We start from the raw sequence: 27,788 nt of genomic DNA on the forward strand, positions 1-27,788 counted from the left end.
TCCACATGTTGTGTTGATTTATTGCAGTTTACAAGCGGAAAAGGGGTTCAGGATCCGTCAAACAATAACTGTGATAACACAGACGTAAAGTCTAAAATATGTATTCCTGGGATTAATTACGAGGACAAGATTGAAGTGCAGTTATTTCAGTTCTACAGTGACCCTGCTGAGTCTAAAGGCCCACCATGTTCAGTAGATGATTAACACAGTAACAGTCATATAATAATAATAATAATACCAAAATGCACATTCTTACAGAATGACTTGTCTGCTGTAAACTAAGCTAATGGCAAAACAATATAATAATTCAGAGCGTCATCATTTGGAAGAAAAATAAAAACAGCAGGGTCTGAAATAATGAGTTAAAAAAAAAAAAAAGAATCTTCATTGCAGTGAATTTTATAGCGTGTATATCACCTCCTTTCCACAACCTGAGCCTTTAAGGGGGTAATAAGTCAAACAACGGCCGATGAAATTTTAAAGATGTCAAATTTACGGAGCAATAAATAATTAAGCTTAGCCCACACGAGTCAATTTAAAAAATATGTATAAAAACCTGGGATAAGACAGTGTTTTATTTATTAGCCATATCAGTTTGACATCAAACAGGTCCACAGCAGAATAAATGTATTTCTTTCTTTTGCTTTGCGCAGCCTCTCGGATGCTCTGCCGGTTCGTGTGACATTTTTTTTTTCCCCCACATATGTTGTACTGAATTTCAAACATCAAATTTGTCAGTCAGGTAGTCGAGTCTCCAAATGTCATTTTGACAAAATACAGCTTTATTGGCAATGGGCGGCTCCCGAGTGCAGCAGGCCGGGAGGCGAAATGACTCCCGTACCCAGAATGCACCGCGTTTTTTTTTTCAAGCATTCCTCATCTTGAATCAGCTGCCTTCCCGATTCTCGCTCTTCGTTGGGCGTGAGATAAAACTCAGATATTTAACCGTGGTGCCATTTAATGAGGTCACATACATTTATTATCGTGTCAAAATGTGTTGAAGTGAATGCCGCGCAATGCCCGCAGTAAATATCTGGCGCGCAGGTCTGGGCTGCATCGATGAATCCTTCCCCGCCGGGAACGCGGGTCAGAGTCGAGGGGCGGGTCTGGTCTCGAATAGAAACGCACGGAAAGAGTGGTTGTAGCACGAGGGAGGGGAAGAGGCGGAGGGGTCGAGCTAATACTGTGGCTAATGGTCAGTGTCAAGGGAGGAAGCTGGAGGAGACAAAGGTTCAAGGCTCGGTCACGGCACTGGGCTCCTTCTCATAGATGTAGCTGCCTACGCCACCAGTGTTCACGCCTGGAAAAACCACAGGGACAGCGGAGGAGGAGGAGGAGGAGGAAGAGGAGGGCGGGTGGAGGAAAGGGAAACAGGTCACAATGTGAGTGGGGGAGGAAGCTAAGACGTTTAGCCTCAGGCTAAAGAAGCCGCGCGCGGTGTCATGATGAAATTGCAGTTGAGTAACCGTGCAACGTCCGCGGCGTTCGCAGGATCGATCGAGAGCTGAGACACGCAAACATTCTGTTTTTAAAATGTAGATGCACGACGCCCCCTAGCGGTTACCTTTGGGCCCGAAGAGAACGGCGTAGCAGGGTTTGTGGCAGTAGGGCTGGCCATCGTGCTGGAAGGAAAATACGATGCATATATTAGTTTTCCGTATCGATTCTGCTTCATTTTGATGCTTTTTTTTTTTTTTTTTTTTTTTTGTCTTCTGATGCTCGATTCGGTCAATCTTTCTCCAACCTCTGCGTGGCTGCCCGGAGCCAGAGTCTTGCTGCACCTCTCGCAGCGCAGGCAGGGTCGATGCCAGTCTTTGCCCAGTGATGTCACTTTCTCGGCTGCAACGCAAACGCACACCCGTGACACACTGCAAACCTCGCGCTTTTTTTTTTCCGAAAGGCCGCAACTACTCACCAAAGTAAACCTTCTTGTTACATCTGGGACACAAGTTGGCCTCTCCGGAAAAAGTGGTGATGCTGCCGGCTGCAGACACAAGACGCATTCATAGGGATATTTGGAGAGGGGGAAAAAAAAAGGCCGATGGTCGTTAAAAAAACGTGTTGAATTGAACGTTAAGTTTTTCCTGAGGAAGAGATGTGAGTTTACGGAAACTGGTTGCCACGGGTTACAATCCCTCCAGCAGGAGTCCCGACAGGAAGACCGATGAATGTTCATGCATGCGGTTCTACACCGACGCCAGCAGGTGGTGGTGAAGAGACGCATTGATACATTTTCTGACTTTGACCACCTTGAGGGTGAGAAAATTCCAATTTCTGGAAACTGTTATTTACAGTTTAAGTGATTTTTTGGCTCCTGCTTGAAAGAGTGTGTCCTGGAAGGAGTTTGTTTACCCTCCCCGTATGTATGTCCTTATTGTGTCTGCATCTTTGTTTCTGACCAGCCATGTCTGAAAACCCTTACAATCTGTTAAGAAGAATGTGAATGAAAATCAGCTTAAATATACATGAAACCTGCTGATTGTCAGGCAAATTGTAGGGGATTTTTTTTTTTTTTTTTTTTTTTTTTTTTGAACATTTATTAGAACAGGTTCCTTAACAGAGCCACACACATTCTTACAAAACCTCATAACAAGATACACAGTAAACAATATTCTTTATAGGTCACTTATTTCCTCACTAGCAAGCGAAAAATAAAATAAAACTTTAAAAAAAAACAAAAAAAAAACATCTAACTCAGTCAAATAGAGATAATATCTTCAACTCTCCAAATATTTTTTAATGGGTGCCCATTTGTCAAGATATAGGCCTGTCTGAAGTCGAAAGTTTGCTGTTATGCGTTCCATGCAGTTTACATCCTTAAGCCTCTGACGCCGCTGGTCCAGGGTAGGTGGGTGGGGTTTGAGCCAGTTTACTGTGATCATTTTATGTGCAATTAATAGAAGAACTCTAAGCGAAAACACCTGGTAGGGGGATTTTTGCTCATATCCTGCTTTATTTCAGCCACTTTGTGGATTTTCTGGTAACTACTTGCTGACTTTCAGGTAATCTTTTCACTCAGGTTGCAGGGGGGGATCACTTGTTCTATTCACGTCATTTTTAAGTTTAAAAAAAATGTATAATCAATAAGAGGAAAATAATGCCCCGTCCTAAAACGTACACGTCCGATTACCTTTCGATGGTGCCCTCGGTGCAAACACTTTCTTCTCCTCGGCTTTGGGGGCCGAATCCACGGTCCTGGCTGACTGGTTATTGTTGGCTGGAGTGTCATAAATATAAGAACCAGCTCCTCCGATGTTCACACCTGCAAGCAGGAGGGATTTCTATTTAGTCCACTGGGAACGGCACAAAAATACTGTCATGATGAGTTTGAAAGAGAGAAGTTGTTCGTGGCGCTCTAAACCAAACTCAAATCAAACAAAATAAAATCTTATAGTTTCCCCCGAAGGACGGCAGACGAAACTGAAATTACTTTTAAGGACAACTTTAAGGTTATTTTCAGGGAGCGAAGCTTTTTTTTTAATCATTTTTCTCTTTTTCTCCCCATTAGCCCTTGGAATTGGACAATTTTACAGAGTTGGCTACTGAGATTTGATTTTCCAGCTTCTGGATCATATTTTCATTTATAGACTTGTATTTAGCTCACCCTGAATGACCATAAATATCTGATTATTATTTCTATGTTCAACAAAAAGACATGTACGACACCTTTTGGCCCAAAGAGGGCAGCGTAGCACGGCTTGTGGCAGTAGGGCCTTCCATCGTGCTGTGGGAGATATGAAAGAAAAAAAAAAATGACATACAGGAGAAAAAAAAAAACACTTAACAACCGTCCGTGGAAAAAAAAAAAAAAAAAACACGAAGGCGATGACGCAGGAGGGGAAAGTCGAGAACGACTGGAACGAGAGGGGTCGTTCCGTGGCGCGGCTGAACCTATTTCTGTGCAGATTTTCAGGAGACGAAGAGCCCAAAAAGGGATACGAGCCTCCCCGAGCTTCCCGGTGATGTCACCGTCACAGGTCCGCTCAACACATAATAACGACAGCGCCGGTATCCAAGGAACGGGTCGGTGTTGAGGACTCCGGCGTCACGCTCCGGCGGGTACGGCTTCATCGGACGTACGAATGTTTCCATTTGCGGGGAGGCGGCGGCGGCGGCGGCGGCGGGGGGGGGTTGGGGATAAAAACCCATTCCAAGACTCAAGATGGCTTGTTGCTGATGCATGCTGGGAGTCGTGATGGAGCACGAGATCAGCTCTCAGCTCGGGGAATCGGTGGCCGAGGGCCAGGGTGACCACTGGTCCAAAGCCCGATGCCCATAGATGAGGAGAAGCACGGCATCGATGCCGGAGGCAGGATGTCACGCTACGGGAAGTAAAGAGACACGCTACCCACAATCCCCTCTGCTTTGGCCACAAAAGACGGCTTAGAGGACGGTGTGATCATTGTTCAGTCACCTTTAATAATGCAGCGGCCGTGACGGCATCGGCTACCGTTAAAGCGGCAACCGCACACCCCGTTCGGCGTTTACGAGATCTGGGACGCCGTTCTGGATGCTGATTCCCGACCATAAATGAGCCCTGATGACTTTCTCAGGACAGAAACACACACACACAAGGCTCCTTTGTCAGGCAGGCGGTGGTCTGTTCGGAGTCTTAAGCACAGAAAACCCTTTTTGGCATTGAAACGTCTAAAAAATAGATTATATATCACTGAACAGCCCACTCTGTTCCCAGCAGTTAACTTCCCACATCCTGGCATTTAAATCCATCTTCTTCCTCCTTTCTTGTGCTTCTCATTTTCAGCACGATTCCCTTCAACCTTCGCCAGGCTTCAGTCTACATGCCGCAGAGGAGGATGGATCAATTGTTCGGTTCCTGTTTTGCTTTTCGGTCCTCGCATTTAGAGCTCGGACCGAAATCGGTCGTATCTGGTCACGTTCGGGACGGGTTTGTCTCTCCTGAGATTTCATTGATGAAGAAGTGAGTGAAGCCGCGAAGCTTCTGGTCCCCGGGAAGGATTAGACCGATTATCAGTAATGGTCTATAAGCTGCTTAGAACTCTCATTATTTTTTGGCTCATCCGTATTGTCAGATTTTTATTGTCTGGTTAAAAAAGTCCCAGTTGTTACCCTTGCCAAAAGTGCTTCTCGTCCTCCAACATATTTCTTAGGTAAGAGCCATAAAACCAGCTGTGGCTAGGAGAAGTCGTAATTTTCCATCAGTTACACTAAGAAAAGTGCCTACCTGTGTATCAATACATATTTATTATTAACTGACTACGGTGTCAAATTGTAGACGTTTGTCAATTATGGAAAATCTGATCCATAATTTTACTTTTTCCGATCCAGGGTTTGGATCACCGTCTGGTAAAAACAGATTTTTTTTTTTTGCCTCAAACAAATTTATTTTTGAATTTTTTTATTTGGCAGATGCAGATTGACTCAAATACACACCTGATTTGTTTGCTAACAAAATAGGCGGCATCGTTAAAATGAGCAAGAAAAAAACCTGCTGAGAAAAGTGTTCAGAAAATTAAAATGAAAAAAAAACAAACTTTTTTTTTTTTTTTGCAGAGCTTTTGAATCAAGAAAAATATATAGATTTTTAAATGCGTTATTATTTAATGAAAAAAATGAAAATGAAAAAAAAAAAAATCCTTTGTTTTGTTTTTTTTCCCAGAGCTTTTGAATCATGAAAAATTATATATAGATTTTTAAATGCGTTATTATTTAAATGAAAAAATTAAAATGAAAAAAAAAAAAAAATCCTTTGCTTTTGAATCATGAAAAATATATAGCTTTTTAAATGTTTAATTATCTAGTCAGCAAGAACACCGTGTCTGATCAGTGATGTCTTGTGACTGCTGGAGACGAATCCCCCCCCTCGGCCGAACGCTGCCGACTCAGAATGCCAGATTCTTCGGAGGAAGAGGTCGAAAAGCCATTTGACCAGAAACGATGCTTCGGCCTCCGGCCTCCCGACTCCTTTTAAGGAACTTCCTACTTTTGCAGGCAGTTGCTGTGAGCGTCTGGAACCATCCCAACAATCCTAAAAATTCTTAAAAAAAAAACAACTCTGCCTCACTGTTTCCATGACGATACCCAGGCTTTGAATTTCTCTCAAAGCCGGACATCTAGCTGACTTTCGATAGCTCTGAGGTGGCGAGGAATGCTGGCCTCAGAACGCACACCACTAGTGTAGCCTTAAAGATATTAAACGCCATCCTTTGAGGTCTGTGGGAGAAAAAAGCTGAGATCACATCCTCCCCCGCTAAGAGAGGCGGGGCGATATCCACCCTCACGAGGGCAGAAAAACGAACTCCGGGTTGGAGGTGGCAGACAGTGATCCTAGCTGGTTGGAATCCGCCTTGGGACGTGATACCGCCGCTTGACTGAGCCACGGGAGGAAGGGGAGGGATCTGAAAGTGAATGTTTCAGTAGCCTGGAGGACATCCTGCACCGACAGATGCACGCCACACGGCAGGAAAACGACACTAACGCGGCAATTTCCGGCAGGAAAAAAAAAAAATACAGTCTCGGAAGGAGAATATTCCCCTGAAATACTGAGAAGTAATCCCTATTTGTACCTGGAGTACAGTTACTTTCTTGCACGGTGAGCAAATTTTCCTCTCAGAAAACACACACCAAAAAAGCAGATGACGGATGTCAATGAAGATTTACTGCAGAGACGAATTTCAATAAATCAATACGTGTCCTGGAAGCGCTTTCCTTATTAGATTCCACCATAACAACAGACCAGTAGAAAAGAAACAGAAGTTGATCAGAAAGGTTTAAAAAAAAAAAAAAAAAAAAAAAATCCATGAAAGTTTGCTTGATTCCTCACTGAAATAACTGTTGACTCTGAAATTGACAGTTATTTATAGTTGATCAGAAATCATATGAAACCAATATAACAGATTTTAATAAATAAAAGGAGCCTTTATTCAGGGCTCTTAGTGAAAACTATTTGTGTAGCCATATTCTGGGGGAAAAAAAACAATAAATGTGAATATATATGTGTGTATTTCACATTTATTTGATTTATTTGATTTGACTGAAAAATAAATACATGTGAAATACAGACATACATATATATATGTATGTCTGTATTTCATATTTTTTGATTTTGTATTGATTTTTTTTTTAAAAACCTTACATAAAAAAACAACTCACCCACTTACTGTGAATTGTAATAATTTAAACTGTAATAATTTATTCGTACATATGTTCATAACTGTGCAATATTTCATTACAGCTACATGTGCAATATTTTTTCATACTCTTGTGCACTCCTTATCTTTCACTTGTTACTTAAGACACTTTAAAGTATATTCCTATTTCTTATTCTCCCTTTTTCTCTTATTTTTTTTACTGTTTATACAATTTTTCTACTATTATTTATTATTGTTATATTTTTCTTGTAACTCTGGCACGACAATTTCCTTCAGGATAAATAAAGTTGTTCTTATTCTTATTCTTAATGTAGCCAAACCCTGGGGAAAAAAATACATCAATAAATGTGACACACACACACACACACACACACACACACACACACACACACACACACACACACACACACACACACACACACACACACACACACACACACACACACACACACACACACTTGTATATATGTGTATGTATGTATGTATGTATGTATGTACACTGCTCAAAAAAATAAAGGGAACACTTGAACAACACAATGTAACTCCAAGTCAATCACACTTGTGTGAAATCATAGTGTCCACTCAGGAAGCAACACAGATTCATTTTGACTTGTTTTAAGGACATTTCATCAAAGTTGGATCAGCCTGGAGTTTGTTTTTACACTTTAATTTTGAGTGTGATTCCTAATCCAGACCTCCATGGGTTGAAACAATTGATTTCCATTGATCATTTTTGTGTGATTTTGTTGTCAGCACATTCAACTGTGTAAAGAGCGAAGTATTTCATAAGAATATTCATTCATTTAGATCTGGGATGTGTTTTTTAAGTGTTCCCTTTATTTTTTTGAGCAGTGTATGTATGTGTGTGCGTAAACAAAAATACAACACTGCAAGTAACCCCAACTTTGATTCTACTCCTCTGACGGACACACTTCTACTTCTGCCATCTGAACAGAGCATCAGTGTCCGTCCACGCGTCCGTCGGCGTCCGGACTCGATCGGATGACGTCGCACTGACCTCAGCGTGCCCTCCGGCGTTGAGGAGCTTGTTGCAGCGGTCGCACTTGAGACACAACTTGTGCCAGTCTTTCCCCAGTGATGACACCTTCTCAGCTGCGGGCGAGAGACAAAAGACGGGAAAAAAAAAAAAAAAAAAAAAAAAAAAAAAAAAAGTCAAGCGGGGTGAGCAAACGCACACACAATTGCATTTGTACACAACCAACAACAGCCTTTTACTGATTTGCATCACTTGTGTGTGGCTTCGTGTGTGTGTGCTGTTCGGAGGAATTTACGCCCGGCATTCTCCATGAGTGTCGGGGGCGGGGAGGAGGGTGCTAAACAGGATGCCGAGGTGACGCCATCCATGAACAGAGGGATGGCAGCTCTGAGTCCCGGTCCAGCTGGAACAGCCGGGGGGGTCGGGGGAGGGGGATCCCCGCAATCTAACCCAGATCATTTGTGTTACGGCCCCTAATGTACAGACACCCCCTCCCCCAGTTTACAGTATTCTGTTCAGACGGCCCCTCAACCCCATTTCCGCCGCCCCGTTCACTTCACATTCCCAGACCGACAAACCCTCCAAGACGAGCGGGGCCCTAATTACACCCCTCCCAATAATAAATCGCCTGTTTCCAAACAATGGGCTCGGAAAAAACCTTCTCTTATCATTGAAGGACACAAATAGCCAAATCCCAGGGTCTGTTTCCTTCAGACTTCAGAAAGCACGCTAAAGTACACACACACACACACATTGACAATTATTTCCCCTCGCGCTTCCCCTCTGCAGCAGCTTTTCCCACATGCAACGTGACCAGCAGGTTATTCGGGCGAATTCCAGCATCAACGTCTCGTCAGGAAGCGAGTCGTTACACGGATTTTAACGGTTTTTAACGGTTGGCTTTCTGAGGAGTTCAATCGGGATTTTTTTTTTTTTAAGTAAAAAGCAAAAACAAAGGAAAAGCTGGTGGACAAACCGGTTAAATCGTACCTTTCCACACATTTTCTTGCTTGGTTTTCATTTTTTTTTGCACTTTAAAGGATAGAATAAGACGAAAAAAAATTTTTTTTCGTGTTTTTAAGTAGACGCCTGAATGCATCATTACATTACTTTACATTACATTGCATTTGGCAGACGCTTTTATCCAAAGCGACTTACAATAGAGGACATAGGGACTGCAAATACACTTGCAAACACACGATGCACAGGATATGAAAGAAAAAAAATGACATACAGGAGAAAAAAAACACTTAACAACCATCACAGACTAAAACACTGGGTGAGAGTACAGATTTCAGATTCGACTTTGTGTGTTTTTTTTTTGGGAGATCATCTGACTCTGCACTCCGTCAACGGCTCTGTCAATCACACTCCAGGACAAATGGTCAGGAACAAGGCTTACTGGAGTCAGCAGGTGTGCTGGAGGGGACGGGGGGGGGACGGGACGGGAAGGGTCGGCCTCGTCAACAAGACGGAAGAGAAGAAGTCACTCGGAGAAACAGCTGAAAATGTCGAACCGTCACATCCTTCGTGACAAAATTCCTGCCTGAATATTTGGCTTGAAATCAGAGGGAACCGTGTCCTTCGGAAATCCTCGCCGACTAAAAAAAAAAAAAAAAAGCGACCTTTCGCGAACCCGCTTCCAAAAGTCACACTTCAGGGTTTTAACCTCTCTGGCACCGAGATCAAATTAACAAAATGAGATTTTCCTCTTTCTTAGAACTGGAGATTCGATCTCACTGAATTCCTCTGAGTTCGATTGCCAGTTAGCTTCGAGAACTGAGCTGTTTCACCGATAAACATTTCCTATTCACTTTATATTCAAATTTTGAATACAGATACGAGTGTATCCCTATCTTTAGACGGTCTGTTCACTGTCAGGCCTGCTTCTTTTCTTCCTGAGGGTTTAATTTTGGGTAGTTTCTCCTCTCCCTCATGAAGGACGTCCTATATATCGTAGTTTCTGGACTATTGAGCGCACCACAATATAAGCCGCACCGGCTAGCCGATCGCTATCTTGGGCTTCCTCCTGCGCGCTAAAACCGTCAAAGTCGTCTTCTTCGGAGTCGGAGAATTTCCGGTCATTTCATCGGTCCGATGTGACGAGGATAAATGTTTTAGCGGCGCGAAGCTATAATAGCCGCATCATAGTTTCAGCGGAAAAAGTCGCGGCTTATCGTCCGGAAATTACGGTCACATGTACAGCTTACGGACCTTCTTAGGCTACTTTGAGATTTCGGGTCGCTTAAAAGCATCTGTCGGATTCAAATCGGTCGAGAGCACGAATTGAGCTACCGTAGCTCCGCAAGCGCTTAAAACGCACCGCGCCGATATTCCACAGGAGCCCTGCTGCCGCCGCGTCCGTCCTGCGTTTTCAGCGCGCCCGTGTCACCGAGTGACTCGTACGAATCAGACAGACAGAAGAGAAACGTGTGAATGGAAAGCGACGTCAGAGCGTCACCAGTGTGTCCCAGTTTCTCAGTGCGTGATGTCGTCTGTGTGTAGCAACAAAGTCCTCAGTTAAACAGCCCCTCGGTTTGTATTATGTGTAAGGGGGAGTTAAAGAGCGGGGGAGGTGGAGCCACATCTTGCCATGATGTTTATAGTCCCAGTTCCGAACCAGCCTCTATCCTTATTCCCCCTCATAGTGTCCATTGTCCCAAAATAGAGGCTGCAAATATGCATGTGAGCTCTGTAAACGTCATAAAAAAAGCAATATACACTGCTCAAAAAAATAAAGGGAACACTTAAAAAACACATCCCAGATCTAAATGAATGAAATATTCTTATGAAATACTTCGCTCTTTACACAGTTGAATGTGCTGACAACAAAATCACACAAAAATGATCAATGGAAATCAATTGTATCAACCCATGGAGGTCTGGATTAGGAATCACACTCAAAATTAAAGTGTAAAAACAAACTCCAGGCTGATCCAACTTTGATGTAATGTCCTTAAAACAAGTCAAAATGAATCTGTGTTGCTTCCTGAGTGGACACTATGATTTCACAGAAGTGTGAGGAGTTACATTGTGTTGTTCAAGTGTTCCCTTTATTTTTTTGAGCAGTATATTTTGATATTTTGATTTTACTAATTGTAAACACTCCTGCTGGTGACAAGTAATTGTTGCAAATTCACGAGCAGTCCGTGTACTTCTAAATCACGCAAAAGTGGCGCTCGGTTTATTGTCACCTCTTTAGTACTTACGGCTTGCAGCCACAATAACTGCGAAAGTGGTTAAAAAGGTTAAGGCTTTGACGGGACGCGGTGATCTGCCCTGACGGTTGGATCAAAACGTAATGTGATCATGCGGTGAAAACAGATTCCAGTCTGTGTGTAAGAGAGTCTGCCGCCGCGGTTTTAGCCGCGGACACTGGAAAGAAGTGCCAAACCGGAGTCCTCGAATCTGTCGAGGCTCATAGATGACGTTCCCGCGGCACCGCTGAGCTCGGGGATGGGGAAAATTGAAACAGAGTGCAGGTCGGAGGTCGTCGCGGTAACCATATGATATCTCCAAATGCAGTAAGCTGCTTAACTTTTTGTAAATTCCAGGTCTGAGCCTCTGGTTGCGGCGACCTCTGAGGAAGTCTCAGCCAGTGGGAACGATCACAATTACATTTTTTTTTTTTTTTTGAGGTCGTCAAAATCACACGCAAATAAGGTTCCCGTCGCTCAGTTTGTATCAAAATAGCCGCGTCTTCACACCAACCCACTGAGCCTATTTTGAAGAAAAAAAAAAAATTGACAAGATGACTTTCGACGAGTTATAATTTTCCCTGCGGTTGCTCGGAAAAACAAATATTTCAAAACAGCTGCTGACCTGGCACCTGCTCATTTTGAATGAAATGTTGTTTTCCCTAGTGATTAAAAATGACAATTCTTTCATTATACTTAGTTGTTGCTTGATGGAATTTTTAGATGTTGCATTAGCATGTGTCCTGAGGGGAAACGTCTCCAGTCCGCAAGTTATTGTTTAGATGTATACATCATTCATGTCGCCCGGCCCGAGTATTTATAGGTATTCAATAGCGGGTCATTTGACCTTGCAGATGTAACCGCCGTACGACTATCCCTGTTAACCCTGTAGCCTCCGCTAGATTAGCGGCAGACTTAACAAAATCCAGCGAGGAGCAGCGACGTTCAACATTTGTAAGCATCGTTTTTATTCCAAACGTCCAGCCTTTGCAGCCTCCGGTCTGCTGGAAGTCATTTTCGAGTTCGTTTACTTTATTACGCTCAGCGGATTAGGAGCAGAACGTCACAGTTCAAACGAACGTCTGTGAAACTTATGTTTATTGCTTGTTTTACAAAAAAAACGCAACCCGATTTCACATCGAAATGCCCGTATTATTTTTAAACCTCAAACGAACACCCGTATAGATAATTGTAGAGCTTTGATCGAGCATAATAAACCAGATTTTATGCTCCGCTTAGTTAGTTTGCGGCTGTTTTATTTCAGCGTCGCTAGAAACGGTGCCAAAACTCTCCCGACATCTCGACTGGCAGGTGAACACAAAACGCGCAGCCGTTCGCGTCGTTTCCACAAAGCTAATCGAATTAAGGGTTCGGTTTGTCACACGGTGTCGCGGAAAGAAAGTCATCAGAAAAAGGAAAAAAAAATGGCGTTTGATGTAAAGTCGTTAGACAGCATCTGATTGGGATGAGGATTAATCGGGGTTGATTTTATTTCTGGTAAACTGGAGTCATGAGACATCAAAGAAGAGCGCAAATTTAACAATAACGAAAAATAGATTGAGTTACTTTATAAACAAATTACTTGTGAGTCAGGTTATCTGTCCCCTCAAGTCTAGCAAAATAACCGCAAATAAATGGAAGATGTCCATGTATTAAAAAAAAAAAAAAAAGAACCATTAAAGAACAAGAATCAACAGGGGCGAAGAGTTCACACTTCCAAAGCAATGGGAGCGAGTAACGCTTGGAGAACTGATAAATTATTTCACAAGTTTTCTTCACTGGCCCGGTTACGACACCATCTGCACCTTTCATCACAATATTCTAATCCAGGAAACCTGAAAAAAATGTGTTATCAATAGTTTCACAAGAACTGAAAATGTTAGAGGGGCTGATTTTGGAAGGATATTAGAGAGAATCTTGATTTTTTTTTATTCCTATCGAGCATTTGGGTTGAAGTATCAGTTCGGAGAATGGCCCGCTGTTGCAAAAAGACAATTGTCATTTCACGAGATTCTGTTATCGGTAAAATCACAGAGGGAACATTGGCATGTAAAAAAAAAAAAAAAACGACAAAGGCTCACTTCATATTTTAATCCGGAATCGAGTTACAGTTTCGGGAGAAAATAACGCAGCAGAGGCGGGGAAATAATTCAGTACCGCATGTGATTCGGCACAAAGGTAAAATTATCAATCACTTACGCTTAAAAAAACGTTTTTTTGGCCGGACCAATCAGGTTCATGCAGCAGCCTCGTCTGCCGGCGTCGGCCCAAATGTCTGCTTTCAGCGTTCAGCAATAACAGTGAGTGAGAAAACCAAAGTGAGGACTTTGGATCGTCAAGTAAACAGATGTTGGCGACGTTCTCATGTGAGGATCATTTTTTTTTAAGCTGGAAAGTGCTTGGCAACACACGGCAAAGCATTTAAAATCATAAAGCACAAGCAAAATGATTGCGCTGAAATGCACTTATTTGGCGGATGTACCTGTCGGGGTCACGCCGAGGGGGAATAAGAGGACGCCATGTGCACGGCGAGCGCGAGAGGAGCTGCATGGGAGCTGTTCTGTGGCAAGAGGCGCACATACACGCTGTAATTGGAAAGAAGTTTTACAAGAGGCCTTCAAAAAAGGGTCGGCGGGGGGAGGGGGAAGCACGTAAACGGCGCATTTCTCCCAATTACTTAATTACAGTCTCAGCCAAACACAAGCACCGACGCTGACCCAGAATTCACCCCGGGTCAGAAGGTAAATTCTCCCCCCCTGTCTTTGAAAAGCCACAACGGGTAAACAAGCGTCCGGGCGCTGAGCGACATTTTACGCAGCTGATCCCAGCGTGCAGCTTGGCAGGAATGTCCGCCGGTGAGGGTTTGGGCTGGGAAATCGCATAACGGGTCAATAATTCGATCAGGATGCAACAGGGGGAAATCTAATGTGTTTGACAAAGGGGATGAGTTTCTAGTTGCGGGAAAAACTCCCCCCCCCCCCCCCCCCTTTCTTCGTGACATGAGGACGACATTAAAACTGTTCCAGTAGATTAGAACATTGCGGATCACATGATTAATTAGACAAAAGAACAAACAACGTTACACCACGTGAAGCTACTTGTGATCTTTGTGATGTAACCGATGTTGTCGTACGGTATGAATCTGCGAATCCTGGCCGGCCGGGTTCGGTTGTGTCACGCCCTCTGGTGATGTGGACCCATCTGTTCGGCTCTTCCCACAGTAAACACGGCCAAAACACACACACTCATGCACAGACGCGCTTCTCTTTTTCTTCATGCATCGGTGTCAGCTGTGCTTAAAAGCATGGCGACGTGTGAAAACGCACACCTGACCGGCCGGGATCCTAGGAAGGAAAAAACAAGCGGCCCAAGTTTCCTTTCCTGCATCCTCTAGCTATTCAGCTCTGCAGAATATGAACCCCAGAAGGGTTGGTGACCTTTTGATGGAGTTCCAGACAATGGCCATTCAGTCGGGACACACACAGGGGCTTTCAGCTTCACCCGGCAAAGTCACCGCAAAGGCAAATTTAAGTGGCTTCCGTCAGTCGGACGCACTTTATCGGCGGTCTTTACTTTTATTTGACGGGAACTAAACTATGCAGGTGAATATCTTGGATTCAGTAAATAAAATATCCATCTTGCTCACCGCCGTTATTCTTCATTTCCGACGGTCAGTGAATGATGACCGATCCTTTTCATATTTATTAAGCTCTCCAGAGGGATCAATACTTTTGTGTGTTTTTAAGTAACTGATTAACCATCGTGTAACTGTCGGAGTCAGGAAGGCCTGGCTTTTATATTTCTTTTTTTTTTCCCCTAGTCTCTCCATTCAGCTCGAGGATCCCTCCCTTGACACTCTTGAGGGTCTTTTCCCCCCGTGAAAAGGTTGCAACACGTAACTGAGAACAGTAGGCTGTATAAATAAAGCGGCGTCGACTTGAAACTCCTAAAACGCAATCGTAACATCCGTCTGCCGGAGTCCTCGCACACGTCGGCAATTTTTAACAACTGCGAATGTTGAGTGGCTGTTTATGTGTTTTTTTTTTTTTGGGACATCCTCTGGTAGCTGTGGGCGACCCGGAAATGAGGTCGCCATAGCATAGCCGCGGAGCGCCGAATTAGCATCGATCCCTCTCCGGATCAGCATCTCACAGCGGCGGTGCAGGCAGGCAGAGGGCCGATGCTAGACGCTCCAGGAAACACGTATTTATATCGGCCTCTCCCAGCGGCTGATGCAACCTCGTGGCAAAACTTAAGCTCTGGAGGTCGTCCGTCGCCTCGGCCGAGGCGAGGTTTCCTCTCCGGGCTTTCTCCCATTTTCCCTCCCCTCCCTCTGAGAATAAAAGAGGCCGACCTCGTGAATTCTGCAGGCTGACGTAAATGGACTGGAGTTAATTCGCATCCTGTCTGCGCCGGTCAGAAAAGCCCGGGGGCGAGGCAGCCTCCGAGTCCCAACCTCAGTGGTTTGTTCACCTCCCCGCTGAGTCTGAGTCCGCGCCCCCGTCCCCTCCCCTCCGCCACCCCCGCTACAGCTCATCTCATCCCCGTTCAGCCTGGACGCCGCGTGCCAGGTTACAAGGACTTCAAAACGATTCGTCACCGAGCCGCTTACGGAACAGTTGGCCGAAAAGCGGGAGTGGAACGGCACCGCTAGAAGGGCACCTTCGGCGAGTAGACGGAATCGACGGAATGCGACGGAATCGTAAATCACGGCGGTGTTGAGAGTCTCGTAAAGTCGCGCCGTAAAAACCGACCACGCCTACGGGAGCGCGTGAGCTAGCGGAGAAAGGAACTTCAAAAATAGAAAGGTTAAATGTCGAGCTGGAGCGGATGTAAATATAAGCCTAAAACGAAATCTTTGCGGATCGATATTTATCGCACAGCAGTCACCCAGCTGTTTGTTTGTTTGTTTGTTTAGAAGTTTATTAGGACAGTGTACAAATACATTAAGCACAGAGGCAGAGATGTTTGTACCAGATTATAGCACATAGCTAATTTCCATCTGCAGTCCTGGACAATACAAATATAAAACTGTATAAAATAGACAATATATATAAAATATACAGATAGGCAATAAAATAACTATACAATATATAAACAGGCAATAAAATATGTATTTTGCAAGTTGAAAGTGCTATTGTTGTGATATTGTTACTTTGGTCATCTGGGGTCATCTGGGATAGCAAAATACCCGTCTGGCATTGTGAGTGTGTTAGCTGAAAACCAACATTTCGATGCAGATGTTTAGTTGGGTTGCGACGCCCGGACGCCAACCGTCTGTATAGATGCCGAGGTAAAGGGGTTTACCTCCAAAAGTCTAAAATGTGGACGACAACGTGACATTTCTGGCTCTCAGCCCGATATCGATTTTTAGCATCAATGCGATCTGACCCGCGTTTGGAACGACACACCCTAACATTCTGCCTGACGAGCGGCGCTGCCTCCGAACCGTGCAGGGGCGGGAACGCAGGGAGGCAGGTGTTGGAACAGACTTGAAATAGCTCGGGATTTGGTACACTGATTTTATGTTCTGTCTTTTTACCTTGTAGCTATTAAGACTCAGCAGGAAACAGTTTCCTGAAGTTCTCAGACTACAGATGGTCTTGCGCGCTGACAGATGGGCCTAATATTAGAGTGTCAAAGAAGGGCAGAGGTGAAAAAACAGAATAAGTAGGATAAATAATCCGTCATAGGGAACAGCAACATGGAAGAAAATATTACTCTTGACAACCTAGTCTAAAGCCTTGTGTCAATTCTGATATTGATCACAATACCTGATTGAGACAGCACATGTAAACATAGTTTAATGTCCCCGCGAAGCTAATTTCTTACGGATGTTTTGCTAACTATATGCTGACTTTAGGGTTTTTCCTTGAAAATGTCTATTTTTTTTGGGGGGGGAGGGTAGTTCATGCCAAGTCTTCTTGTTTTTAATGCAAAATGTTATTTACTTGTTTGCATTATTCCTTGATAACTTTTTGCAAAGCAACTTCTACTCTTTTATTCCCCCCCCCCAGCAATTTTTTTTGCTGATTTATAAAAAAATGATCATGACAAAAAAATCTAAGTTAGTGGATTATGTCTAGGTTGTGGTAACTGTAAGCTAGATTTTCATGATTTGTATTTTCCTATACTGATTAACCTCTATTTCACACAAATGTTTCCATCTCCCGTTTTTCTCATCGTTTTTTAGTCAAAAAAGATGAAATCCACCTCAGGTGAGTGTCTCAGTCTGTTTCGCAACCGAGGTTTTTTTTTTGTTTTTTTTTTTTTTGCTTGCCTTTTTTGTAAAACCCTTTACGTAAACCTCTCCAAAACAAAATGTTCTTAGAAACAGTTGATGGAAACCATAATGGTTCACGTCTGCATTCCAATTTTTGTTGAACATGACCATATGACAGGTGAGGGAAATTGCATTTTCTGCCCAGCTGTTCTGTGGGATCAGCTCAGACCATGTCAGGAGTAAATCTTGTGGCTAAACCGAAGAGAGACCATCTCAGTACCTCTCTGGTTCTGATGTTGCATAACATGTCACACTGGTGCAAGGTGGAATGCTTTCACCTGCGTCAGGGATGGCGGTAGCGGCGGGGGCGGCCTGACTTTCAACAAGCTTAATGCCATCTCCATTAGGGGATCATTTTTGTGCCTCAAAAAAAAAAAAAAAAAAGGCAGAGAAAAGGGCCTCTCATCAACTGGCACTCGGTGGCAGGTTATGCAATGGCATAGAACAGGAGGCAACGACTGAAGGAGCGAAGTTACGTAACTGGCGAGGCACATTCGCGCAGGGCGAAGGCAGCCAAGTGGAAAACAGGGTAGTCTAATGTTGACACAGAGGAGGGGAATAAAAAGGATATTGTGGGGTAATAGCAGGACAAAAAGAGGTGTGTGGGAAAACGGCGCGGTACTCTGCACACTCAGGCTGAAGGTACTCTGTCGCCAGCGGACACAAAAAGAACCTTGTGTGAATGGATGTCCTTTCTAATTATAATGCACGAAGCGCTCCGGGAGTCTCCGTTTAAATAAAAGGCAAGCTACATCACCCTGTTTCCCTCAGTTCTGTACATCCAGGGAGGAGCTACTTGTAGTCCGAGGCTAAACAGAGCGTCCGTAAAGCCAGATAAGCGAGGGGACGGGCGATGAAAGACCGACGGAGATGCTGGGAGAGAGCGGCGTTCGGTTCCGTCGAGCACGCCGTTTGTTCACGCGTGAACCGGGACGGCGCCGGGTTATCCGGTTAGCCATACCGCGTTGCGCTCGGTGACGACTCGCCCACGTGCTACCCGGGGTCATAAATCCGATTTCATCATGTTACTGATAATCGAATACAAAAACCACAACGCGAATCAGTTAACGCCGCAATCAATAGTAAATAATGACATTTTACACAGCTTTCAGCATTTCTATGGACATTAGCATTTTTAGGCCCATAAATAGTCACCGCAAGTAAAAGTAATGGTCAGACTTTTGAAGCAAGTACTTGGAAATTGATATCTTAAAATAGAAATCAGCTGATGATGAACCTACTTCTTCAGTTGAAGAACTAATGTTGAAGCCTTCCTTCCTTAAATTGCACGTGCACGTTAACATTTGGATGTATTACAGACAATGGATGGTGAATTTTGGCCAGTTGACAACAACAACCCACAATGGCAGCTGTTGTCTCTGTCTCAATTGATGTCACAATCAACATTCAGCCAAATATAAATGTTTTCACAACACTGGCGCCCAGCTCCCGGGAATACAGACAATGGCAAACCAAGATTCTTTTGTTTAGTTATTTCCTCTAAAATGCAACGACAAGTGAAGCACGACAGTAAGGAAACAACTGTTATCAATCACTGTAAATATTATCTATTAGACAGGATATTTTTTATTATCTAAAACCGGGCTGGCCGATACTTCGGTATAAAATGAAGAGTAACTGAATTTTCAGCAAGAACTCACCTTAATCACAGAAATTGTACAGAAAATCAGCAAATGATGAAGAAGTTGGACCATGAAGAAGTCATTAGAAACAAAATATAGAAATAAAAATAAAATTTCTTGACATTTTAAAATGATTGAATGATGTGATGTAAACTCCAAACCAAAAACACGTGCGTCCAAAAAAAAAAAAATAGTGGCTTCTGAATATCCTCATATACATTTACCCTCAATTCATTAAAAAAAGTGACCAAAAAAAATTGAAATTTAATATCGACCGGCTATTATGGTGTTTTAAAAATATCCGACAAAAAGAGAAAGACCGATCAAACAGTGCAACGTAAACACCGACTTCGAATAAAGCGATCCTTAAATCAAAACATCAGAGCAACTACCGGACCGCTTACGTGCATTTGTAGCGTTGCAGAAATCTGCATTTTATTTGGGTGTCTGACAATGAAATAAAAAAGCTTTATCGTAAGGAGGTCTCAGCTTCAAACACCGCAGTAAAAATCAAACAGGCCGTACCACGATAAGACAGCTGTTCATTAAAGTAATGAACGGAAAATAAGAAAATAAAACACAGAGAGCCGCCGCGCCGGTGGTTCACCGCCACCCTGCGGAACGAAGCCTCTTTGCGGGAGTCGGGCGTCTCGTCTGCTGAATCCAATACTGGGTGGCAGCAGCTGGACGGCCCGGTGGGTAACTACAGGGTGGGCCGTTCACTGCTCCGTGCAGAACACCGCAAACCACCAACAGAGTAATAAAAAAAAAATAATACAAGTAAAAACAACAGGGATTATATGACGATCGGTAATGCATTTTTTGATGTAGATCAGCAGCAGGGCAGCTTTTTTCTATGATATTTTGCAGGGGTGGGCGATTATTTGGGCTGGCGGGTCACATGTCTTATTTAATTTTTACACGCGGGCTGACAAGGTATCATGTAAATTGAACCAAAGGAAAATTGCTTTTTAAATATTTACATTTTTTGGTATTTTATTTAAACTTTAAACCGACATTATTTTGTATGTAGTCGTCTGTACAAAATTAAACAAAAAGGAAAAAATGAGGAGTTTCTAAATTCAACTTTGATTGATAATACTTGTTAAGATATTAAAAGAAAATGGTTTGGCGGGCCGGATGTGGCCCAGGCCTGATTTATTGAATATCGTCCAACTATATATTATTGTGATTCTTTTATCGCAAATACTTTTGGTTGTATGTAGCTCCAATCTACATCCAGACAGGGAGTAAGGTTTGGAAAATTTTTACATAAATGATGTAATAGTTAGAATGAAGTGATAAATCTTAATTTAAAAAAAATTAAACACTGCAAAAAAATCAGAATCAAGGATCTTTTAGATTCATAAAGCTTGATAACAAAAAAAAAAAAAAAGGCATCCACCCATTCATTAAAAATGGACTTTCAAAGAATGGGATTTGGAATATTGGGACATTCAGCGCCACACTGGTGGATGTTTGTTGGCGGAGGCGACCCAGTTTTGTTCCTCGCTGACTTTGCGTCGATTTCCAAGAGGGCTCAGAGCCGGCGACCCCACCGGACGTGACACAGCCTCCCCTTGTGAAGGCTGAAGAAAAATCTAATAACGTTCTCCACACCTCCCCTCTCCTCCTCCGCTCTTCCTTGGTTATAATGTGCAGCTAATTCCATCCATGCAGCCTCCCAGTCACTGTTCCTCATCCACATCATCTTTAGTCAACAGAGCCCCAGGCACTCCCCCACCCAAAAAAAAAAAAAAAAAAAAAAAAAGACACACCCCTACCAAAAATAACTCAGCACGTTACATAAAAAAAAAAAAAAAAAAAAAAAAAACATACATCACCGAGAACCCTGACTCACTCGCTGCGGCAAATTAAGGCTACGAGCCGAAACGATTGCTCAGGCATGCAATAAATCTGCATTTGAGGAAAAAAAAAAAATGAAATCTTATTTGTGCAGATATTGTTCCATGCCAGTGACTCTTGGGACTCGCAGCGTTTGAGCAGCAGCTGGGATGTTCGGCGACTCTGGCGTTACGTAACAGGACTTGCATCCATTCACATAATTGATTTTGACCCCCCGTGACAACGCTGACGCTGGGCAGCAGAGTGCCGAGAAGATCATCTCCGAAAAAAATTATTAAAAATTTAAAATAACGGCGGACGGACAAATGTATACACGAGATGAACCGTGACAGCGACGTCTGTTAAGATCCTTTGCATCATAATAAAGGGGCAGTCATTTTGGCATTTTTGTTTATAACCTCCCCCCGTGACCTAATCTTTTAATCTTCTGCTCTGCTCTCGTCTGTGTACGTTTCTTCCACTGTAAACATCTGCCGCGGAGAGTAAATATGAGATAATCTCCCCGGCCGCGACGGAGCTCGTGCTCCGAGCGACTCGTGCGAGTCTGCGTTCTGTGAAAGAAGTCACACGTTTACAGTTTTGTTTTGTTTTTCCTCTTGATTCGTGACGCGGCGTGATGTCTCACCGCTCTGATCTGTGAGTGGGAAATCTCAGCATATGGCGTTTTCTGCGCTCTTGGCGAGGATCGCAATCGGCGGATCTCCGGTGCCAACTGCCAAGCTTGAATATTTACCAAACGCAACATATTTGGAGGAAGGGGTGGAGGCACAGATAAAATTGTTAATCCAGCCTAATAAAGACAGGGTCTCCTCTTGCAGACGTCTCGATTAGTACAAGTGTTTTGGAAGACTATTTAAAGAAGACATGTGTGTTGAAATGTTTGCACATGGGTCCTTTCTTTGCTTAGACCTGGGGGCCTCAATAGCTTTTTTGGTTTTCCTCCAACTTTTTCTTTGTGAATCATTTACATTGCTGACAATTTTGCAAAAACAGAAAAATAAATGAGCTTTAACTTTGGAATAATGCAGGGAACTTTATTTGAAAGATTCCTATGGGGTATGTTTGCAGACATATCAATGTGCACAAAATAAATCATTTTCATGAGAATTCACCACTATCCGGATGACTGAGAACCTCCGCAGACGTGCACAAAATAAGCGACTCGATAATGGATAATAATCCCTGTGAAAACATTTCATATCCCTGTGGCAAAAGATGTGTTTGACCATCAAGAAATGCATGGGCTTTTTAAATATGTATGCCATTCCAGATTTTACCAACTCATTGTAAAGACAATTAAATACCCTGGCTGCTTTAAACAGGGGTGCATCAATACGATTTTTTTTTAATTAGCCGAACAAGTTAAAAGCTGCAAAAAAAAAAGGAAATAAAATAAAACTCGACCCCTCGGACGGATCTCTCTCATGTGACTGAAAGTGATTTCCGAAGCCAGAACGTGATGGATCGTGGATCACTTACCGAAATACACCGTCTTGTCACACTTGGGGCACTTGGAAGCCATGTTCGGCTGGGATGGATCGAGTGCAGGTGGTGTTTTGGTTTGTTTTCTTTTCTTTTTTTTGTTCGAGTGCGGTGGCGTCCACTTTGTCTCCTCGTCTGCAGCAAGTGTCCCGCTTCGTTCAAAGAAGCGGGGAGCATCTATTCACGCAACCGCTCCTCATTTGCATAGCCACGCCCCCTCCCCGCCGGCCCCGCCCACAGATACTTCACGTTCTCCCGGAAATCTCGCTTCTCTCCCACAAATCGACCGTTAACAGCGATTTTTGGTGATATTTTCTTTCTTTCTTTGCTAGCAACCACAAATACCCGTCACTTGAAACCATTTTTCAGCTATTCGTCAGTCTTATTTGTGTTTTATCTCGAACCGTGGGGGGCATACAGCAAATGAGGTAAAGAAAAGCGTTTGTGTTTGAATCATGTCTGTTTTAATCAAATGTCTTAAATAGAAATATTTAATTGAATGACTCGTGATAAAAATAAAAAAAATCAATATAGCCTTACAGTTTATGATAATGTAGCCTAAATTCTGTTCCCTCGCATGCGTTCGCAGAATTAAAAACAGGTAAATATTATTCAAGAGGTATACTTTCACAAAACACAAGAGTCCAAATACCTTATAGATACTCAATTAGTTAAACCAGCAAAGAACTTTGAGTATGTTTACTTTATTTATCGACATAATGACGACATCACTTGCTATTTACGCTTGTTATTCTTTGATTTTAACGAGCAACCAGTGAAGGCATCATTAGTCTTGACAGCCAGGCGGGAAAAGACATTTGAACGCACCGCGGGCAACTTTCACTCCCACTGCCATGTTTCCCCTTTTCCACAAGTGGAGTGGGCTGAGTTTAGTAGGATCACAATGCACCCTTTCAGACTGAGTGACTTGTAGGAATTTGTTAGCCAACGGAAGACGCTGAGTAGTGGGCAGGGTGGATCGCTTTTTTTTTTTTTTTTTCCTTAAAAAGAAATGTCTAAAAAGAAAAGTCTGCAGGCAACTCCAACTATGCAGAGGCCCACAAGCAGAGGAGAAATACAAATTCTACAAATTCTCACTTTCGGGATAAATGAAGTAATCGTGGCCCGGATTGAATGAAAGTGTTGACAGTCACACAGTGTGTTATCAGCTCGGGAGGACCCCCGCCTCCGCTCTTCGTGAGTGTGACTGAGGTCATCTCTTTCACACATGGCTGCTGTCTGGTCTATCTGTCTGGTGACAGAATGCAGGTTCTCCCGCAGGAACACGCCATCTCATTTCTGGCATCTGTGTTCTCAGTTGATTAGAGTCGTTTTTTGTTTTTTTTTTGTAACCGCTTCCACCTTATCTGTTCTTTAAAACACTCATATCATGACAAATCATATCAAGGCAGAAGCCTCCCTTACAAACTCCTCTAAAACACAGACCGCGCTGTCTATTTTTCCTTACTTTTCCAGCATCTGCAGGATGGTCCATGTAAATATTTAAGCTATACTGAAAGCACACCGCCTATATAAAGCTAGTAGATGGAGGAAGTCTTTTTCAGTTTGTATTCCTTGACAGTAATGTTAGTCTTCTTTCGAAGTTCTGGGTGCAGGACTCGGCCGTCATGGCAATTTTTCCCGGTGACAAGCCAAAAGGTTTAAAAAAACAGAGAAAACAGCCCACTGCATGCAAACATAACCCCAAGCACAGCAAACCTCGGTATCACGTGAACTGAATATAAAGGAGATGTATGACTTATAAAAATTGTGAACTATTGAGGCAACGTTCAAGGCATCGATCAATGAGTTCCAAAAATGAAATTCATAAGAAAACTTCTTTTTATGACAGAACTTTTATTAAACGGTTGTAAGACTAAGACTAATTGCTAAAGATTGTCTTGGCAAGACATTGCTACATTACTCATTGGCCTGTATGTATTTTAGGACTTTAGGATCTTGAAATTCCAGCACCCTCAAATGCTACACACGCCCACTTGGGGGAGGAGGGTGTGAAAATTAAAGCGTGAAAAGACTGACGTCATTATAATACAGTAAAATAAGCCCATTGTATCCACAAGAGTACTTGCATTTTTTTGCCGAGGATACAGCGATGCCTAATTATCCCTACGGAACACAAAAGACGGGAGATATTAGAATAACATTGCAAATAAAAGCTGAAGTCTCAGTGGGCTAAACCCAATTTGAATTATTATTCTGCCACCCAAAATAGGGAAAACAGTAGCTCCTGTTAAAACCATGATAAAACCCCTGCACTGTGTGACACATCAGGAAATCAACAGATATGACGGCATCAGGGTTTCCGCCTCGGCGCTCGCCGCCGAGCTTTCGTAGAGGACACGAGTTCATTGCCGTTCAGGTTGTTCGCAGTGGTTGCAGGTTTGTTGCCGGTTCAGCTGTCGTGCACAATCAGATCTGCGGGGAGAAGGTCGTATATACTGCAGACTGAAGCAGAGGCACGAATGGAAAAGGGGAGAGAGGTGGCGGCGGATGGCGAAATGTTGCCTAGACATCCCTTCTTCGAAGAGGAGGAGCGCATTGTTCTGTCAATCACGTTTGTGAGAAAAAAAAAAAAGAATGCAAAGTCATGAGTTTCTTAAGCTGATGTACATTTTTTTCAAACCGGGGAGAATACGTAGAGCAAACAAGGCGGTTAAGGATGGAAACAGTCGCCCCAGTTGGGCCAGTCTGATTGGAGGCTGTGGAGGAGATGGGAGTGAATACTATTTGGCTTTTTAACTTGCCTCTGATGCGGTTGTGGTTGCAGAGCAGCCGTCTTTTCTTCTTTGGGGCAAATCCCAAAGTGTTGATGCTGCCCCTGCGGGAAAGACAGAAATAGACGGAATGGGGTAGCGAGGGAAGGGCGAGTGGCTCCCGAGGGGCTACGAGCATGTTACTGTTTTAGACAGAAGATAAAGAAACAAGGGGGGGAAACGTGCGGCACAATTTAATGCTAAATTATGTCAATTATTCATAATGGAATATGTCAGCGCTCCTGAAACCCTTAAAGTCTCCACGCTTGAAGTAAATACTTGTGACTCTTACCATCTGCAACACTGGTTGGAGCATAAAAAGTACAATTCTAAATACAGCGTGTTGTATCCAGACCATTTTGTGCTTTATAACGCAATGCATGCTATGAAATATTAATATAAATGTGATTTGCTGACGTCTTGTTTTTGTCCGGTTTGAGCTTGACAGATTTGTTTCGACAGTGACCCGATGTACTTTTATATGATCCAAGTCGTCACAAGTTATAGCTTTTATTTGCTTGTTGATTCACTTAAAGGAAGAGGCCAATGAGTTACTGATAAGATAAGATAAGATAAGATAAGATAAGATAAGATAAGATAAGATAAGATAAGATAAGATATTGATATTGAAATTCACTGTCCCAGCAGCGCAACAATAACCATATCAATAAATATGAGTATAAATATAAACAAGTGACAACAGCAACAGCAAAGATAAGAATAGATAACAACAGGGGAAAAATTGGATAAGCAAGAGTTATTTGGAGTTAGGCCTGATCAAGACTTGACATCTTTCAAAATGATCTGATCATTACATATAACATCCTCAAGAAGTGGCCTTAAATAAGCTATTGTGATTTTACACACTCCCATGTATATTGCAAATAATACTTGGGAGAAAGTTTCCAAATATTGTAAAGTTGATGTTTTTTTTCCATATGGCCCAGACCTATCAGGGACTTTCTGAATCATTTTTCGGGGTGTGAATGGCTTTAGCAGGCTGTCTGTGCTGAACGCAGCACAGCGGCCCGGCGGTGAATGTATTCTACCCTGAGCCCCTCATGGGACCACCCGGCTGAAGGTCCGTCCCCCGGCGTGCAGGTGTTTTTTGAACACACCTGTCCTAAACATTGTGTGAGCTGCATGATTCAAGACCAAACATGTGCAAAGCTGCTTAAGACTCCAGACAGCAACAATCCTGTGTATTCATTCACCCCCGCCCTAAACACCCACCCACGTGATACCGTTCGCTGCAAGGACTCCACAGCAAAGCCAGACGCCACCTCAGGAACCCGCTTCTCCCCGCAAAACGGGTGCAAGCACAAGAAGCCGCTACATGATTTACATCAGATGTGAGGTGCTCTGAGGTCCCTCTTTAAACCGGACAAGCCCGTCGTTTAAAAAGGCCACAAATGGACGTGGATGTTTTTCCACGAACGCAAGCGTGATCTGTTCGAACGGGAAGCCACGTTTGGGAGGCACGTGCGTGTTTGAGTAAGCAAGAGGACTGAATCAAATATTGAAATGTTCCCATAACACCTCCTCAGGAGCGGAGACTATTTTAGATACAGCGGCCTATGTTTAGCTTCTGTTGGAGGCCGCGGTAAGATTGAGCAGTCTTGGTAGATGATAAGCTAAATGTTGGGTGACAGAGTGTCCCAGAAAGTGCTAGCGGACAGTTGCTGTGTCTTGAGGACGAGACAGTCACCCTCTTACTGCATCTCATCACATGATGCCTGTGTCTTCTGATAGATCAGATCTCACAATGATGCCGATTGCGGTTAATACTGTGATATTAGCCGCTCTGTATTTTAGAATTCTGGTCTTTTGAAAGTAGAGACACAATCAGGGTGAGTCACGAAGACAGAAGAATGGTGTCCAATGTATTGGTGTTGTCGGTCGCTCTTCCATCAGGAATTACCAGCCCAAATGTTTTTTCTTTTAGACAAAGAACATTTGATTTACAAACCAACCGGGAAGAAGTTTTTACATTGATTTATTTGAATCACATGTTTTTCTAGGCTCCTCAAAAATGTGATTCATCAGGGCGGGTGAATTAGAATAATGTGTGTCATATTTCTTTTTTTTTTTCTATCATTGACGTTCACTTCTATCTATCTTAGGTGTCCCATGACATTTATTACTGGATATTTTACTCGCATCCACACTAACATACACCCTTTTGCCATTTTAGATTTGTTTCATTGGAACCACAAGAAGTTGTGAAAAAATTAGAGCTGGACAAAATAAGATCAATAACAAAAAAACACAACAGCACATTAAAATAAATACTGCATAGCACAAACATGTAGGGCACACTTGTCATTCATTTAATGGAACAGTAAAGTGAGTTTAACTTATTTTGCACATTCAAAATGCTTGCTTGATTAAATTCCGTACGTGTTTCTAAGGAAAT

General features: G+C 43.0%; 1 protein-coding gene across 1 annotated transcript; it reads right to left on the bottom strand.

The window, feature by feature from the left end:
* Window positions 1-22,796, bottom strand: crip2 (cysteine-rich protein 2). Its single transcript, XM_086156771.1, has 8 exons — window positions 22,596-22,796; window positions 8,149-8,243; window positions 3,667-3,724; window positions 3,131-3,262; window positions 1,916-1,984; window positions 1,745-1,839; window positions 1,565-1,622; window positions 1-1,300 (listed from the first exon to the last, which is right to left on the bottom strand). Exons 1-8 carry the CDS (start codon window positions 22,636-22,638, stop codon window positions 1,233-1,235), a joined length of 618 nt encoding a protein of 205 aa, XP_086012897.1. The 5' UTR covers window positions 22,639-22,796; the 3' UTR covers window positions 1-1,232.
* Window positions 22,797-27,788: the final 4,992 nt, after the last annotated feature.

Source organism: Fistularia commersonii, chromosome 1, assembly GCF_037954325.1.
Source record: "Fistularia commersonii isolate RoL2024-O1a breed Wild chromosome 1, RoL_Fcom_v1.0, whole genome shotgun sequence".
Lineage (NCBI taxonomy): Eukaryota > Metazoa > Chordata > Actinopteri > Syngnathiformes > Fistulariidae > Fistularia > Fistularia commersonii.